Here is an 18,912-nt window from a genome sequence, read left to right as displayed (position 1 = left end):
TGGCTTAGAAATTTTATCTTGACACAAAACCTACTGGAATATAGTAAGAAAAACATCTCGGTTGTGGTGGAAGGAAACAAGGTGGGTAACAGTTAAGAAGGCAAGGATGTATTTGTTGTTTGTTCAGCACCAATGAAATAAAGACGAAATCAAACTCGACTAGCGTCATCTGCTCAAGGGACTTACCTTCGTTCTGTGCAAGTAAGGTTTCTGTGGTGAGACATCAATGTGCACAACTTCCTCTTTCAACACTAATTTTTTCAGTTATCAGCAGGATATGTGCGTGCTGCCCAGAGTTGTACTTTTGTACTCCCATCTCCTTGCAAAGATACAAGAGTGCTTATCCCGGCTCAGAATCAGGGTAAGTTCTAGTCCAGCACCTGTAACTTTGTTTTTCCATTTGTGGGAATTGGTGGAGACAGGAAGATCAGGAGAGGAACAGATGTGAAGTCAGTGTTTTGAAATGGTCTCTGGTTTCTCATCTCGGGATTCTTACAGGAGAAACAAATGCGATTGCCTTTGAGTCTAGTCAGAGTTCAAGGTGAAATTTAATGCTGTCAGCCTCCACTGTTACAACAGCAGTATTGTCTTATGTGATATAACTTACCACTTGCTAAAGGGGCTTTCTGTACAGTGGACAAGGAATGGCCCAAAAGGTAAATACAGTGTTGCATTCAGACTCATTTAGGACAATTTGACAAACTTAGCCAAAAAGAGGATATGCACTTCTGCTGTGTATAATCTTTATATTTACATAGGAAATACATATATTTATATAAATATATAAATTATATATGTATATTAAGGTTTATACTCTTAATAGTAAGTTTAGCTTGCTTAGATACTGAACCAAATAGTATTTTCCCCTAGGATAAAAGAAGAGTGACAAATGACATATCTCAAAAACTAAAAAGGCTGTGCAGATAAAAATCCCTCACAATACAGTTGGATTTTCTAAGAGTCAGTGAGATGAAATCACTTAAGACCACTCAGGTAATTCGTGACAGAATTGCAGCTAGGAACTGAGTCTTATACCTCATGTTTTTCCCCTCTAGAAGACTGTGACTTTCAGAAATATTCTAAATCTACCTATGGCCCTTTCAATTTTTGTATTGGAAGAACAATGTATCAGATGACTTTAGAGTGTATTCAGAGGTGTTCCTTGATTCTCTAAGAGGAAATTGTTGTCCTATGCTAAGTCCTTCTAGATAGAAGAGTCAAATGTGGGACATTTATATTTTCAGTAATTGCTCTTAGGAGTGGAACTAGCAGTAGTGAGTCAAAATCAGACACTCTGGGGAATGCTTTAAGAGAAATTCTGTGCTTAGCTGATCCCAGAAGTAGCCTTAGAACAACGATAATGGCTTTGCCCTGTTTTTTTTTAGGAGGCGATGATCTCAATTCTCAGAATTCTCAAGTAAAGAATTTTATTTTGCTTGTTTAAATAGATGCAGGGAGTCATTGTCATTTCTATCAATTAGAGAATTTGTGTAACTAAAATATGGTACACAGATAGGTGATATGCAGATATACTTAGGTTGCTAATTGTCTAAACTATACTGATAATCAAGTCATAGGTTTAGGACCGTTGCTTTTTGTAATGGTTCCTGTTGAAAACAGTCCCTTCTTTGGTCAAACACAGTTTTTTCTAGAGCTAACTGATAAAAGTTGTTTGATTAAAATTGTATAGACTACTAAATCCTAGTAGTAGAGAAGCAAAGACCTCCAAGTGAATTTTTCAAGAAGTTGGGATTGTGCTTAGTGGCTGTCTCTGTTTGAGATAAGTGAATTGGCTTCCCATGAAGCCCTGTGTCATGGTTCTAACACACAACACAGAAATGTTTGCTGTTAAACCACACTATGGCCAATTTTCACCATCAGGGCAGTGTTTTGGTAGGGAGTTCTAAATTTTATTTTAATTATCCAAAAAGTTTACTTACATATGTGTCAGATCAGGATTTTAAAGCTATTGTTTTCTTCCCAAAACATAAAAAAAAATAGTGTATGATTGTTGTTGATTGTAGGAACCAAATCTTAGATCAGAACAATCTACCCCATTGCACTGGTACTTTCTAACTATTGTATATGCAGTCACCAAGAAGATTGTAGATCTCTACTTATAGCAGTTTTCTTAGAGGAACAGTAATTTTTTTTCACTTATATTTAGTCCTTTCTCTTTTAAATTTCTCTTCCTCCAAGATGACAAGGCTGCAGACTATTCCTTCTACCAAGGAAAATAGAAGTAATTTTGATAAGCATGTTTGCTTAGTTGTACTGGTTACTTAAAGTTAAGAGGTTAAAAAGCGAAGGAAGACTGAGAAGGTGAAGACTCATAGAGCTGATACTCAGGGAATGAACTGTCATGTTGATCCTAGAACTGAATTCCCATACTAAGTCCAGAGCTTAGAAGCTTCAGGAAAATGGGATTACTCATTTGAGTGCTAATTTCCCTAACTTTCAGTTAAATGATATCTTGTGATAGAATTATTTGTAACATATCATTCAGTAATGATTTTTGACAATCAAATATACATATCTAAGTATATATGCTCATAGGGGTAGTGGCTGCATAAGGACCAGGTAGTGGCAGTGTGAGTAGTGTTAGGGGTAGTATCCATACAGACAAGGTAAGTTAAAGTTAGAAAGGAGTTAAAGCCCATTGAGTTCAATTGTCTTATTTTAACAATAAAGAAAACGAAAGTGACAGACAGGAAAGGGGGCTTATTTCGGCAAAATAGAGAATTGGTATTTGATTAATAAGATCCAAGTCTCTTTGATCCAAATCTAGTATTTTTAAAAAGATGGTCTACTGTTGTGAGTCTTCCCTATCCTATACGTCTTGGTCAACTCAGCATTCCAGTTATCAAAAATAAAATTAAAATGTCCCAGATTTTCTATCTGCAATCTACTAGGATTTGAGTTCAAAAGTGAAACTTCATAAAGATCTTCGATTCTGACAGCATACTAGCCTGACACCTGGAGGGAAGTCATTTGCCGTATATCCTTAGTGCATATACATAAAAGTTCTGGAGCTAGGTCCAAGAATGCCAGTGTCTTTATCTTGAGGAGAGTATATTCCATATAAATGGCATTTAAAGTGATTTTTCCATGGAAGAACTTGTTTGGAAATGGAAAGTTTCATCTTTCTCTAGTTTTATGACAAATCTTATTACAAATCAAATTATAATTATATAAGCATGTTTGAGTTGTATCTTTCTGAAAACTGGACATTAATGTAGTTTGATAGGAAGAGGAGCTTGAACTCACCATTAGTGAATCAGACTAAAAATTTGATATAAATATGTATTTTGAAGCAATACTTGTTTCTACAAAACTATACTGCTAGACGATCAAATTCTACTTAAGCAGATCAGGTTCTGGTTGGAAATAGAAAGCCGAAATTTTAGACTTCAAATTTCTTCGGTGTCCTGATTTCTAGAAATCTAACCTCATCTATCTCAGGAGCAAAGACTGAAATATGGCTATTGACTGGGAGAGTAAATCCTGGGACAGACGCAAGAAGTCAACTTTCTTGTTTGCTAGCATATGCCTACACTACATACTCTTAAGTTCCTACTGCTTGTCTAGACCTTTGTTAAATAGACTAAATTATATATAAATGCCTAAGATACAGAATATTCCTATACAAAAAGTGCATTTTCTTAGTAAAATCTGTAAATATAGTTTGAAGAAGAAAGTCAATGTATAGGTGCCCAGTCCCAGAAATAAAAAAAGAGCATCAAAGTAGGCCTTTGAGACAGAAGAGATTATTGATCGCTGAGATGAGCTCTAAAGAAAAGTTTTTAATCACAGAGAGTATATATGTTTGCTGTATCGTGTACAAGTTCTAATGACACATTTTAGAGTGGAGTTTAGTGTTTACGTTGGAGAGAAACATCCCTGAAAAAGACAGGAATTGATGAAACGTGATAGAGTGCAAATTTCAGAGGTAACAGTATAAGAAAGGGAAATTTTATATTTTTTCTAATAAAATGGTCTTTGACTTTCAAGACCTAACCAATATCTTCTCTGACTTTTACTTGAAATTATAATTTTCATGTCTTACCAAGTTTAGAACTTATTCTTTATCACTTCAACTGCTGTAGTGGTCTGAAAGAGCAGTTCTGTTGATGATGTGTTCTTTTGTGGTTTTAGTACTGAATATAAAACTTTCCACACATTGCTGGCAACCGTGAACTGTTGATCAATCTACTTATATGAAAATGACTTGACTTCCTATGGGCCATCTTTCCAAACTAATGTCCACAATGTTGCTAGAGAGATCACTGTGAACTTCAAGTATAGTTATATCAAAATTCTTATCAGAATATTTCAAGGATTCTATCTTCCCCTAAAATTCCTTCAAAATCTTTCAAGTTATAGCACCACCTGTCTCAATCAGTTTTCCCTTAAGTAGATTCTCCTACTCTATACCTGTCACAGTCTAATCCTAATGACCAGCTTGGGTAAAATGAGTATTACCCTGTTTTTATACCTTGGGAATTATGATTGTTATTCATTCTCACTCAATCCCCCTCAAGTCCTTTCTTCCCTTACATTGTGTTCACCCTCAAAACTAATAGCTGAAGCTGCTTTATTGTTCAAGTTTCAATTACACTCATCCTCGATCCAGCCTTTCTTTCTCTTTCTACAGAACTATCTTCGGTACATCTTTTACAGCATGGTTTAAAATTTATTATGGTGAATTACTCTATGTTCTCTCCCACGTGACTATAAACCCCTATTAAAATTTTTATTTTTATGCACATGCATGTCTGTGAATAACATGCATGTCTGGTGCATGTAGAAGTCAAAAGAAGACATTAGATCTCCTGGAATGGAAGTAATGTATGATTGTTAGCCTCCATGTTGATACTGGAAATCAGCCTCAGGATCTCTGCAAGACCAAGTGCTCTAAACTGTTGAGCCTTCTCTCCAGTCCAATGAGATGCAAACTTCTTGAGCTTTTCTGTCAAGTAAATTCTTCTCCAAAATTTATGATTCAACTCCGATATCCTCAATAATTATCATATATAATATATACATAAAGAAATATATGCTTGCTAGATTAAAATGCAAATTAAGTCCAGATGAATCTCATTAATGATAATTAAAGAATACAGGCATGATTATGGAAGTCTTTGTTGAAAAGACAGAACTAGACCTCAGTTTTGAAAGATTGCTACAATATAAATAGAATAGTCAACAATTCAGGCAAACTAAGTTTAACTTTACCATTTCTGCATAGACAAACTCAATTTTCCTCCCCAAAACTGTCCCTATAGAGACCAATATGAGAGTATAAACATCTTAGCACAAGTACAATCTTCACTCGGTTGAGATACTGTATATCATAGAATTTCATAGAGCGAGGGTAACATGGTGCACAGATCATTAAGAAGCCTGATTTCTGATTCTAATTTTACAATAAATAACCTTATGACCTAGAAGAAGGCACTAAATTTTTATTGAATACATCAGGTAAAACTATGGTAGAGGTATTACTAGTATCGATTGTACTTACCTCATAGAGATAAAGATTCCTTGTTGCCATGCCCTTTCACTTCGAGCCATGTAACACGTTTTTTACAGTTATTTTAGAGATTTTTCCACTCATTTCTTTAAAAAATTCCAGTAATGAGCTTTATAAGGATAAAATTTGTGAAATTTCTCTGTTTTACATAAAATCCATCCCAGGAGTCATAGGATTGGATTCTACCATAGTCCTCAAAAGTGCATGCTTGTGGTGGGGGGTGGGGAGTTAAACACACAACGTTAGTTCCCTTTTATACTTACTAAGTGTCAAGAACTTTGGGATCTGCAGATTCAGTTTCTTCACTGCCTTTCAGAGTCAAAGTGCAGAAAAGAAGCTAATGAAATGAGGCAAATTTACTTATCTGTGATATGCTTATAAAATTCAATGACAATTAATAAAATAAAAGTATAAGAAACCACGAGAAGCATATTACAAGGACTGCTTTTTTCCTGAAGTCCTGCTGGCAGTGTATAATCTGAGATAGCTTGACTTTTTCTAAAGGATGTGTGTGACCACCTGTGATTTCTAAATTGATTCGTTTATTCTTCTTTTAAGCCTCTACAACTATAACTTTCCAGAGCAGTAAAATAAAGGGTACATACTGGGAAATCTAATAATCCAAATGAGCAGACAGATTTTAGGGAAGCAGCAGGTAATGACCTCAACGTTTCCATTTTTTGCAAAATGCATTGAGACAGGAGCTTTGAACAGCTCACATACAAAACTATTTGAATGCTTAGTAGCTACATAGTGATGGACAAAATATCTTTTTATGGCACAAATGAAGTTATAACAGAGTGAACTATGTAGTACATAAATGTTTAAGTGAGCCCTTACATTTCAAGTGTTAATGCTACAAAGATTAAGACTGAAGAACATGTAATGATAAGTTCGATTACCCTGGAAGATCAAATGGAGAAGGGTTCTCTAACTTGCAAACCAAGACTTTACCAAGATGTGTAAAGACGTGGAGGGAGGACATTCTAGATATGGGGAGCAACAGATTCAGAAAAGGGAAGCACACACTCAGGAATGAATCATGAATTTCACATCTCTTCATGAGACAGGAACCAAAAATATGTCTAGGTTAAAGGAGAGCAATGGTGGCAGCTTAAGTAAGGAAAACTACCCAGAGACACAGGGCTAGAGAGGCCCAGAAAAGGCTAAAGAAGCAGCAGTGATTGAGAATGGTATCAAAGACAGAGCCAGAGAGGGAACACATTCGAACACTTGACACTTTTTTCTTGATAGATTTTTAGATTACTTTTATTTTTTAAATTTCAGAGTGGCACAAATTCTTCAGAACAAGCTAAGTGTTCCTGTTCCAAGGTATTATATTCGTGTTGAACAGCAGCAAAAAGTTCCCCATCTCTCTCAGCATGGAGACTTTACAGTTAATTTTCACTGAAGGGATTGAGGAAAAACTCTTCCTATTTTCTCTTCTGTTTGGAGAAGAGAAGAGCTTTGGTAACCAGGTCATGAGAATCACTAAATTCGTGAGTGAATTTCTGAGTTATATATGTGCCAAATTTAGAGGCACAGAAACCCATAAAAAAAAAGGTACAAATGGGACGTGAGCTTTCTGTTCTGGCTGAATTGAGCTCTGTTGAACTCAGAGGAGTGATGAGAACGTGCTCTGTTAGTAAGTGCAGCCAACTGCACCAGTGAAGCAAAAACAAACAGCCCTGTTTGCTAAGTGCAAAAGCGGAAGTGCAATTCGACTGGGCGTGAGCTGTTCTGAGTTCTTGAAATTGTGTGCTGGTCGCTTCCTTAGCAAAGTATGTGTGCTGGTCGCTTCCTTAGCTGGTAGCTTCCTCTGACAGCCTCTGCATGGGTAACAGGTGACAAAAGAAGATTTACTTCTACTCCCTTCACTATGGCAGATGGAAAACATCACGGGTGAACTACCACATCATAACGTTAGGCCTCACCTTCTAAAGTTTCCAGAGTACTACCAGCTGAGGCCACAGAAATTAACACAGGAACCTATTTACTATTGAATCTGTGAAAATGGTGGATAAGCTAGCAACATTTTAAAGTCACACCTAGTTACAGGGATGCAAAGAACAAATTGAAAATACCTTAAGACTTGGAACAACCCTGCAAAATTTGCTTTGTTACTTCTGTGGTAGTTTAAATAAGAATGGCCAACCCTCCACCCTTCAGTTCCAAAGAGTAGAAGTATTTGGGAAGGATAAAGATGTGAGGCCTTGTTGGATGAAGTGTGTCACTGAGAGTGATCTTTGAGATTCAAAAGCCCAGGCCAGAACCAATCTCATTCTTCCCTCCCCCCACTTTCTGCCTGCTGCCTGTGGACAGGGTATAAATAAGACTCTCAGCTACTTCTACAGCTCCATGCCTGTTTATTTCTCACCATGACGGACGACCATTTCCCAAGTCTCTAAAACTGTAAGGAGATTCTAATTCTCTAGTTAAATCATTTCTTTTTTTTCCTTTTTAAATTTAAAATTGGGAAATTCATTTTGTTTCTCTTTTTAAATAAAATTTTTCATTTATTTTAAATACCAACCACAGTTTCCCCTCCCTCCTGTCTTTCTGTACCCTCCCTCCTCCCCTAGTCTACCCCACCCCATCCACTCCTACATTCAGGAAGGGACAGAACTCCCATGTGAGTCAACAAAGCATGTCATATTACACTGAGTCAGGACCAAGCTCCTTCCCCTGCATCAAAGCTGGGAAAGGAATCCTTGCATGGGGAATAGGTTCCAAAAGGCCAGCTCTTGTGCCAGGGACAGACAGGTCCTGATCCCACTGCTGGGGGTCCCCCAAACAGATCAAGGTACACAACTGCCATACACATGCAGAGGTCCTATGTTGGTCCCAGGCAGGCTCCCTAGTTGTTGGTCCAGAGTTCGTGAGCTCCCATTAAATGATTTCTAATAATTGCCTTAGTAATGGTGTCTCTTCACAACAATAGAACGCTGACAAGAAAACCTGTAAATTCACTAAATCTTTCTGAACATTAGTTTCCCCATCTATATTACTACTACTATTAATACTACTAATAATAATTTATAATAATGATAATAATAAACAATAATTCATGCAAATAAATTATATAAAACCTGTGACAACTTATTTTGCTGATTTTGATGTACATCTTTGATAGTTGAAATATGACTTCCCTTTTGCCTTTGACTTACTCTCCATTCTAAGTTATCCACACATACACAAGATTAACTATTCATTATGACACATCACAGGTTGTAGGCCAAGCAGATTTATATGAGAGACGAGGGAGGAAAGTGAAAGTACTTGGATTCTTTTCTGTCTGAGAAATCATCACTTGGGGGTCTGTTATTTTATTCCATCTCTGTGTATTGCGATGGGACTAAAAATGGTATCAGAACACATTCTTCCACAAATAAAGAGAGCTAAAAATTACATCACTCCATTATAGTAAATATACTCAACACAAAACAGAATTAAAATAAAAATACAACCAGCTACATCATGTCAGAAACAAGCCCAGGGCATGCTTGCTTGATTTCCTTTTTTTATGATGATTACTTTAATGAATACAAAATTAAATCTTAAGTTGTTTTACTGTTGCTAGGGTAATGTTCACTGTGACTATTAGACGATGCATCCATTGCTGATGTTGTTCTAGTATAAAATTCTTTTAAAATTAAGAAAAATATTGTTTGAGATTATAATATAATCACATCGTTTCCCTTTTTACCTTTCCTTCCTCCTACCCCTCCCATACCTACCTTTATTTTCTCTCAAATTCAAGAACTTTTTGTTGTTAGGTGTGTCTGTTTCTTCCTAAATACATAAATATAACCTTCTCAGTCCATATAATGATACTTGTATGCATATATTTTCAGGACTAACAACTTGGAATTGTTTAATCAATTAGTATTGCTCTTCCCCAAAGAATAGTATTTCATTCACTCTTTGAATTTCTTAATTCCCTATAGTCCTTCATCTAGGGTTAAGGCCTCATGAGTTTGTCCCCATCCACATTGACATGTCTATTGGTGGTATATTTTTTCAGTTCTTGTTTAGGTAGTCATGTTGATGAGACTTCATGAGTATACATTCTCTGACATTTCTAAGAGATACAATCTCACAACAAACTTCCTGTTCCTATGGCTCTTACAATCTTTGCACTCCCCTCTTTCTTAGTAATCTTTGAGCCTTATGTGCAGGAATTGTTTTGCAGATGTATCTTTTAGGATTGGGGTTCACTACTCTACATTTTTGTTGGTTGTGGTTTTAATAGTCCCTGCCCATTGCAAAGAAAGTTTTCCTTGACGAGGGATGAGGGATACACTTATTTGTAGGTGGAATGAACATTTAGAATGTAATGAAGGACTTTGCTGGTTTAGTGAAATGTCAGCTATAGATTCTCCTCCAAGATTCATGACTTCATTAGCCAGGGGTTAGCTGACTAGGTTTCCAGTACCAGACATGATTTCCCTCTTGTTGAGTGGACCTTAAGTCTAAGTTAGAGAGCTGTTGGTTACCAGCAGGATTGCACCCATGGGATTGTTGTGTCATGCTGGTTGTTGCTGTGTTTCATAGGCATTATAGCTATCAGTTGCTGTCTTTCTCTGGAAGTTTGCAAGGTGCCTATTGGTACCATGAAAGCTAGTCTTAAAGGAAAAGGATTTCAGGTCAGATACATCTCATGTTTTCTAGGTCCTGTGTTGAAGGTGCATGGTGCCTTCAGCAATAGATACTTACCTTCCACCTCTGCTAAGCAACGACAACAATAGCCTATGTTTTGGGAATCTATTGGACAACCCCAACCAACAATTCAAAAGAGGCTTCTCATGCCTGGCATTGGGGTTTTGCTAAATAGTCGACAGTTCTTTCAGGGAGTATTGTCAGCCTGGATAGAAACATTTCATTTAAAATATATATGTATACCGACTTTCATGTATAATGATATAGAATTCTTCAGAGAAGGAGACCTGAGCACTATACTTCCATGATTACAGTAAGAAAGTAATCATAGTTCACTATCTAAACTCATACAGTATTGAAGTGTTTCATGTAAACTGAGAATGGAACACAAACCCAGGGAGTTAGGCCAAATTCAAGAGGACTGCAGAGTAGCAAGCTGTTATGATAAACTAATGAGGACATCATATTTCCAGGTGTTCCAAATCAGCTAGATCATTTTCTATGCTGGAGAACCAAGATAAGTAATATATTAATTGCCACAATGTCTTTGCCATGGTAAAAGCAATATAATAAATATGTCAAGGCACATTTCCATTGTTTCTTAATGGATTTACTGTGTAATGTTGGGCCAGTAGTGCATATTCATTGAGCCTCCACTTACATATATGTGAGCTGTCCCTAGTTGGAATATTGTATATATCATTATAAAAGTGAGTCCTAAGTATCCACTGAAGTATTACTTAACCACTGTGCTTTTTAATTTTTATTTGGACAGGAGCAATATTTCCAAAGCTCACCTTGATGAACATACTGAGATATTCAAGATGGGCAGCAATAGTACCAGCAGTGTTGAGAGTAAATGTGGTGTCACAAATATGACATTTCAGTACTCTCTCTATGCAACCACCTATACCTTCATATTCATCCCTGGACTCCTGGCTAACAGTGCAGCCCTGTGGGTCCTGTGGCGCTTCATCAGCAAGAAGAATAAGGCCATCATTTTCATGATCAACCTCTCCGTGGCAGATCTTGCTCATATCCTGTCCTTACCTCTCCGGATTTACTATTATATCAACCTTAAGTGGCCATTCCCGAAGGCACTTTGCCTGCTCTGCTTCTATCTGAAATATCTCAACATGTATGCCAGCATTTGCTTCCTGACATGCATCAGCCTTCAGAGATGCTTCTTTCTCCTCAAGCCATTTAGAGCCAGAAACTGGAAGCGTAGGTACGACGTGGCCATCAGTGTTGCCATCTGGGTCGTCGTGGGGTCTGCCTGTTTGCTATTTCCCATCCTGAGAAGTGCTGACTTAGGTAATAACACAGAATCCTGTTTTGCTGATCTTGGGTACAAACAGATGAACCCAGTGGTTATGGTCACTATGATTACAATTGCAGAGCTGACTGGATTTGTGATTCCAGTGATTACCATCGCATGTTGTACCTGGAAAACAACTATATCCTTGAAACAGCCACCGATTGCTTTCCAAGGAATTAATGAGAGGAAAAAGGCACTGCGGATGGTTTTCATGTGTGCTACAGTCTTTGTCATCTGCTTCACTCCTTATCACATTAACTTCACATTTTACACCATGGTAAAGGAAAGTATCATTACCAGTTGTCCCATTGTCAAAAGTACACTGTATTTTCATCCTTTCTGCCTGTGCCTTGCAAGTCTCTGCTGCCTTTTGGACCCAATTCTTTATTATTTCATGGCTTCAGAATTTCGTGACCAACTATCTCGCCATGGCAGCTCCGTTACCCGTTCTCGTCTCATGAGCAGGGAGAGTGGTTCATCAATGGTTAGCTAAAATGAAATAATTCTTCAGTTATTATTCTCTTTACTTATGCTGTTTGGCCTGTTCCAAAGGTAGAAATTGCCAGACAAGCAATTTCTTTAATTGAACATTGGAAATAGCAAAAATAACTTTTACTGTGTGATGATTGTGGTCACAGGGTTGTGCCACACACATGATCAAGGCACAATGTTAAAAAACTTGGGAGAAGAAAGGAAAGTGGGATCCATCTGCTTCTAATTTAAAATTCATGGCATTTTTTAAATTACAAGTCCCAGATCAAGATTTTACAAATGTTCCCAACCAAATATAAGTTGAATGTATTTAAAATTGTCTTTTGTAAATAGAAAAGTCCCGAAATGCATGATGTATATTAATCTTTACAGAAACGTAAATGTCTTCCATGGAATAATTTTATTTCTGAGTGGAATAAAAATTTCAAGTCTTTCTAAGACATAAAACACAGGTGAAGTGACACAAAAAGTTAAAGCAGTCAATCTGCACTAGAATCTTGCTACTGAATGAAGGGCATGTAAATTCACTCTTTGAGCATTTATAGATGTCTATCATTTTCTGAACTGGTAATTTCCTATATATTTTTAAATATAACAAGTCTTCTTACCTTTCTAATAGAAGTGACAAAAACAGAAAAGCAAATACAAAGGCATAAATGTAATATCATAGAGGTTAATTAACTTGTCTCAGGATTAACAGTTAGGTATACATGACATATGCTTATATTATTTATTCCCTCTGCTTATGCTTTTATATGTATTATTTCAATGCTAAGTTTGAGCTGAATGCTGAAGACACAAACTGAAGATAAGGACAGGAGATAAAGATCATTTTAACACAATTTTCTTAGTCTCTATGGAAAATCCACAGGTTGTGGATTAGCATGATTCTGACAATAGAGTCTTCTTCGATAAATATTTTGTTCTAATACTGTAAGGATCTGCATAGTCGCGATTAGAAGTCCAGTAGTTCAAAGTCAATCTTACTGCTCAATGTAAGTCATGCAAATACCATAAATAGAAGGCTAGAAAAACTGAGTTACATTTTAAGAAATGTAGGTTTCTGTTTTAAAATTCTCTCATTTTTAAATTCATAAATATTACTACATGTCACCAAGCAAAATATCAAGATTTTTCAGTTTTCAAAATTCACAGAATTACATTAGAAAGAGCAAAGTATCATCACATTGTGAATAAATATGACAGGAATATGTGAGCTTGTTTTATTTTTTTTCTGAATGCTGTAGATATTAGTTTAAGTATTCTTGTAGAGGATTTAAATACACGGGTCTCCTCAGCTTCTCAGGTTGACAATTCACTGGTATTTTAGGTCCAAAATTTACACAGACATTTGGTCTGCATGCAAGAGAAGGAAGTGACAGTCTTTATAACATACCTTTGAGTAGACTACCTAAGGAAGACGAAGAGACCACCAAAAGGAGGAATAAAAAGTAGAGTTCTTGGGCATGAGATACTTCTGTAATTATAAAGTAATAAAGAGTTTTTTACTTGGAAGTGTGTGTGTTTTATTAACCAGAATCTGCAGGTACTGCTTGCAGAGGGTTCTCAATGTGTTTGGGATTAATGGTAGCATTATCACAATCACTCTACCCACTGTTTCACTCTGAAGAGATGACTTTTCAAGAAATTCAATCACATATTCTACTATATAGTCTTTGTGGAGAATAAGAAAAATCAGCTCTCATAGTTTGCATTTTATATGTCTCCCTGCCAGTGTTGGGAGAAAAGTAGTGCATTCTACACGGTTTGTTGAATAGAATGTGAATTTAACTTTCATTTTGGCCTTCATTTAAAAGGAATATTTGGGCTTTTTTTTTCAGTTGTGAATTATGTGGTAATAGAGGATAATGACAATGTCTAAGCAAGCAAGGATTGTTTTCGAATGTCAAAGGCTGGAAAACCTCACATAATGTCAAGGAAGAAGGTGATGGTGATTGAAATAATAAGAATATTTTACAAGAGGAGCCTGAAACCCAAGACAAGGTCCTCACAGTTAGTGATTCAATCTAACTTTCCATGTTAAAATAAAAAGCAATTAGCAAGGTTAATTTAAGGTATTAGAGTGGGTAGTAACTATGATAGTTATGATTATGTTTATTACAAACATGTGAGGTAAGAAGAAGGGGACAGCAAGTCATACAGTCTGGAACTGGCTCTTTAAAAAAATCAATTCTAGTTGTAACTGCTTTACAGTATCCCCAAATATCTTTAAGATAACTGCTAAACTCCACTTACAAACCACATCGACTCCTATAACACTGACTACTTCCGGTAGTTTTGAAAAAAGATGTAAAGAATATTTTAGCTCATAACTATATATATATGTGTATATATATATATACATATATATATAATGTGGTTTCTACATCATTAGATATGCTCTCTACTTTTTTAGGAGAAAGAGATTTTATTTATTTGGAGCATTGTTTGCTATTTTATTTATAGAATAGTAAATGCTAGAAAAGCACACAGGTATAATAATATTTTTCATTTCACTATGTGAGAATAACAACGTTTTTGTCAATGTTCTCCTATACCAATTTTGGAAAAAGTAACACAGAGTATTATAGTTTGAATAGAAAATAAGAAAGAAGTAATTGATAGTTTATAAAAGTAAAGGTTTAAAATAAGAAACCCTCAAATGCCAGGATCAGATCTGGAGTTTTAAGTGGTCAAGAGACACAAGGCTCATAATTAAAATTTTGAAAGTATAAATAATGTTGAGAACATAAGAATATAAACACAATTCTGGATATATATATATATATATATATATATATATAATCTTTTACTCATTCATTATGATGTTTAGTTTCTATAGGCAATTTCACAAACATATATTTGAGTAATCAGAGAGATACAAAAGAAATAACTATTGTCTATTATTCTGTATAGATATATGAGGGGCTTAATATGGATTTTCAAACTGATTTTCTTTTTACAATACCATCATGTATGTATCACAACTACTTCCAGTTTACAGAGTAGAAAAAAACAAAAAAGACAAACATCCTAAACAATAGCATATGCTCCTAATCACAACGAAATTCACTTCTTTGTATGTTACCTGGAAAAAAAAAAAACAATGATAACTCAAAGAAAGAGTATATAGTTAACGAATTACTGGCCCAAGATTTTTAATTCTGGAATTTGAAGCTTAGAGATGAAGTCTTTAATCATTATACTCTTAGACAGCATGTTATTATAACTGATAATTTATTTTTATATTTCATTTTACATTCCCTCCACAGTTCTTCCCCCAACCCTTCTCCTGACCCCCCAGCCCACCACACCCACTCCTCCCAACAGGTAAGGGCTCCCATGAGAACTCTCTCAGCTCATTTGTTTTTTTAATTCATTAATTTATTTATTTATTAAAGATTTCTGCCTCCTCCCCGCCACCGCCTCCCATTTCCCTCCCCCTCCCCCAATCAAGTCCCCCTCCCTCGTCAGCCCAAAGAGCAATCAGGGTTCCCTGCCCTGTGGGAAGTCCAAGGACCACCCACCTCCATCCAGGTCTAGTAAGGTGAGCATCCAAACTGCCTAGGCTCCCACAAAGCCATATGTGCAGTAGGATCAAAAACCATTGCCATTGTTCTTGGGTTCTCAGTAGTCCTCATTGTCTGCTATGTTTAGCCAGTCCAGTTTTATCCCAGGCTTTTTCAGACCCAGGCCAGCTGGCCTTGGTGAGTTCCCGATAGAACATCCCCATTGTCTCAGTGTGCGGGTGCACCCCTCGCGGTCCTGAGTTCCTTGCTCGTGCTCTCTCTCCTGCTCCTGATTTGGACCTTGGGATTTCAGTCTGGTGCTCCAGTGTGGGTCTCTGTCTCTGTCTCTTTTCATCGCCTGATGAAGGTTAATATCCAGGAGGATGCCTGTATGTTTTTCTTTGGGTTCACCTTCTTATTTAGCTTCTCTAGGATCACAAATTATAGGCTCAATGTCTTTTATTTATGGCTAGAAACCAAATATGAGTAAGTACATCCCATGTTCCTCTTTTTGGGTCTGGCTTACCTCACTCAGGATAGTGTTTTCTGTTTCCATCCATTTGCATGCAAAATTCAAGAAGTCATTGTTTTTTACTGCTGAGTAGTACTCTAATATGTATATATTCCATACTTTCTTCATCCATTCTTCCGTTGAAGGGCATCTAGGTTGTTTCCAGGTTCTGGCTATTACAAATAATGTTGCTATGAACATCGTAGAGCATATACTTTTGTTGTATGATAGGGCATCTCTTGGGTATATTCCCAAGAGTGGTATTGCTGGGTCCAGGGGTAGGTTGATCCCGAATTTCCTGAGAACCGAAACACTGATTTCCAAAGTGGTTGCACAAGATTGCATTCCCACCAGCAATGGATGAGTGTACCCCTTAGTCCACAACCTCTCCAGCAAAGGCTATCATTGGTGTTTCTGATTTTAGCCATTCTGACAGGTGTAAGATGGTATCTTAAAGTTGTCTTGATTTGCATTTCCCAGATCTCTAAGGAAGTTGAGCATGACCTTTCGTGATTTTTGGCCATTTGAACTTCTTCTGTTGAGAATTCTCTGTTCAGCTCAGTGCCCCATTTTATAATTGGGTTGATTAGCATTTTACAGTCTAGTTTCTTGAGTTCTTTATATATTTCGGAGATCAGAACTTTGTCAGTTGTGGGGTTGGTGAGGTCTAATTTGTTTTTTGAAGGCAAATTCACACTATGTAGCTCTGGCTGGTTTAGAACTTGCAGTATCTCCCTGTGTAGACCAGGCTGGTTTTGAAAACTCACAGAGATCTACCTGTTTATGACTGCTAGGATTAAAGATGTGTGCCACCATACCTGGTGAATGTTCATATTTTAAAGTAATTTTTATTTTATTCAAAAAAGACATACAGTTAGAATATTATGATACTTGGTGTTGCAGGTTCTTTACAAAATCATATAATTTCTTTCTTTCTTTTTGGTTTTCGAAATAGGGTTTTTCTGTTTAACACCCCTGGTTGTACTTTCTTTGTAGGCCAAGCTTGCCTTGAACTCACAGAGATCTGTCTGCTTCTGCCTCCTGAGTGCTGGGATTAAAGGTGTGTGCCACCATGCCCAGCACATTAAATTTCACTTAATACAATGAGGGTTGGACAGAGGACATATCTTTGTTTTCCAATACCCACATCTCACAGCTCACAACTGCTTGTAACTTTACTTCCAAGGGATTTTATGCACTTTTAAGATCTCTTCAGACATCTACACACATATAGCATGCACACACCCACACGAATAAAATTGAAAATAAATCTTAAAAATTTAAAAGAAAATATATGAAATAGTAATTTGCCACTTTAAACTTAAAAATCATTTAGTTAAAAAGTTTAAATGTCATTTTACCATGCTTCTTCTAAATACTTACCATAATCATTTATGTTGTGATAAATTCTAGATCTATGATGATATTCATGACCTCAGTTTTAAGAAGTATACAAATCTGTGTAGAAAAATCTTTTTTTTCCCCACATTTCAGTACTCAATTTATTTGAAAAGATGTTTTTCTACACTGGTTGCATAGGATTAGATTGTTATTTGCATTATAATTTTCCTTTTATTAAAATTGCTCTTCGAGCAGATGAGGGAGGGTGACTTGATTGGGGGAGGGGGAGGGAAATGGGAGGCGGTGGCGGGGAGGAGGCAGAAATCCTTAATAAATAAATAAATTAAAAAATAGTTTTTTAATATATTCTGATTAAGTCCTGCCTTTCTCTACTTATCGCAGTTCCTCCCCCACCTCCTCTCCTATCTTGATCCACTCCGTTTCTGTCTTTCATTAGAAAATAAACAGGCTTCTCAGGGATAATAATAAAATAAAGTAAGGTAAAACAAAAACTAACACATTGGGATAGGACAAAATAAATGAGTAGAAGGAAAATAGCCAAAGAAAAGGCACAAAAAGCAGCTACTGTAGTAGAGCCCCACTTGGGAGCACACTCAGGAATCCCAAAATGTCACTAAACTTGAAACCATAACCTGTATGTAAATCGGGCAGTGGTGGTCCATGCCTTTAATCCTAGCACTCGGGAGGCAGAGGCAGGCAGATCTCTGTGAGTTTGAGGCCCGCCTGATCTACAAGAGCTAGTTCCAGGACAGGCTCCAAAGCTACAGAGAAACCCGGTCTGGAAAAACAAAACAAAACAAACAGACAAACAAAAACAAAAAAAAAATCATGTGTGTAAAGGGCCTGCAGGGCAAGAAAGGACTCAAAACTATAAATTCAATTAAATTAAACAAAAACAAAAATAAAATAATATTAGAAATAAAAGGAGAAATCTCTGGCATGACATTATGGGACAAGGAATTTGCAAAGATATGGTTGAGTTAATTTTCTGCTGGCCATCTACTGTTGGGCATACAGCCTACCCTTAAGTGTGGATTGTATCCCCAGTAAGATTCCCTTGAAGGAAACTAAAGTTTTGTTTGCAAGTGGTTATCAATGGGAGATAGCTTCTGTGTTAGAGATGGAGACATGTGTCCACTTCTCCTTTCTGCCCTAGAACCCTATCTGATGAAGACCCATGCTGGCCCAGTGCATGCTGCCGTGGTCTCTGTGAGTTCATTTGTGCATGGTCATGTTGACTTAGAGGGCCATGTTTTCATGGTGATCTCCCTCCCTCTGGATCTTACACTATTTCTGCCTCCTTCTCTGCAGGATTCCCTTAGCACTGAGGGGAGATAATTGACAAAGATCCCCTACTTAGGACCTAATGCTCCAAGGTCTCATTCTGTCTCTCTGCCTAATGTCTGCTTATGGGTCTCCATATTTGTTCTCATCTGCTGCAGGAGGAAGCTTCTCCAAGGATGACTGAGGAAGGCACTGATCTATGAGTACAAGACAGTGTCATTGGAAGCCATTCTATTGTGATGTA

At 36.8% G+C, this 18,912-nt stretch overlaps 1 protein-coding gene across 1 annotated transcript; it reads left to right on the top strand.

Annotated features, from left to right (window-relative positions):
- The first annotated feature begins 259 nt into the window (after positions 1-259).
- Positions 260-13,517, top strand: LOC142841373 (putative P2Y purinoceptor 10). Its single transcript, XM_075958209.1, has 2 exons — positions 260-361; positions 10,968-13,517. The coding sequence occupies exon 2, from the start codon at positions 11,017-11,019 to the stop codon at positions 12,001-12,003; it is 987 nt and encodes a 328-aa protein (XP_075814324.1). The 5' UTR covers positions 260-361; positions 10,968-11,016; the 3' UTR covers positions 12,004-13,517.
- The last annotated feature ends 5,395 nt before the right edge of the window (positions 13,518-18,912 follow it).

This window comes from Microtus pennsylvanicus, chromosome X (assembly GCF_037038515.1).
Source record: "Microtus pennsylvanicus isolate mMicPen1 chromosome X, mMicPen1.hap1, whole genome shotgun sequence".
NCBI classification, from domain to species: domain Eukaryota; kingdom Metazoa; phylum Chordata; class Mammalia; order Rodentia; family Cricetidae; genus Microtus; species Microtus pennsylvanicus.
This window is presented reverse-complemented; position numbering and strand designations above follow the sequence as displayed.

Coding starts and splice junctions, on each gene's coding strand:
- LOC142841373 (XM_075958209.1), top strand. CDS start 11,017: ATGGGCAGCAATAGTACCAGCAGTGTTGAGAGTAAATGTGGTGTCACA.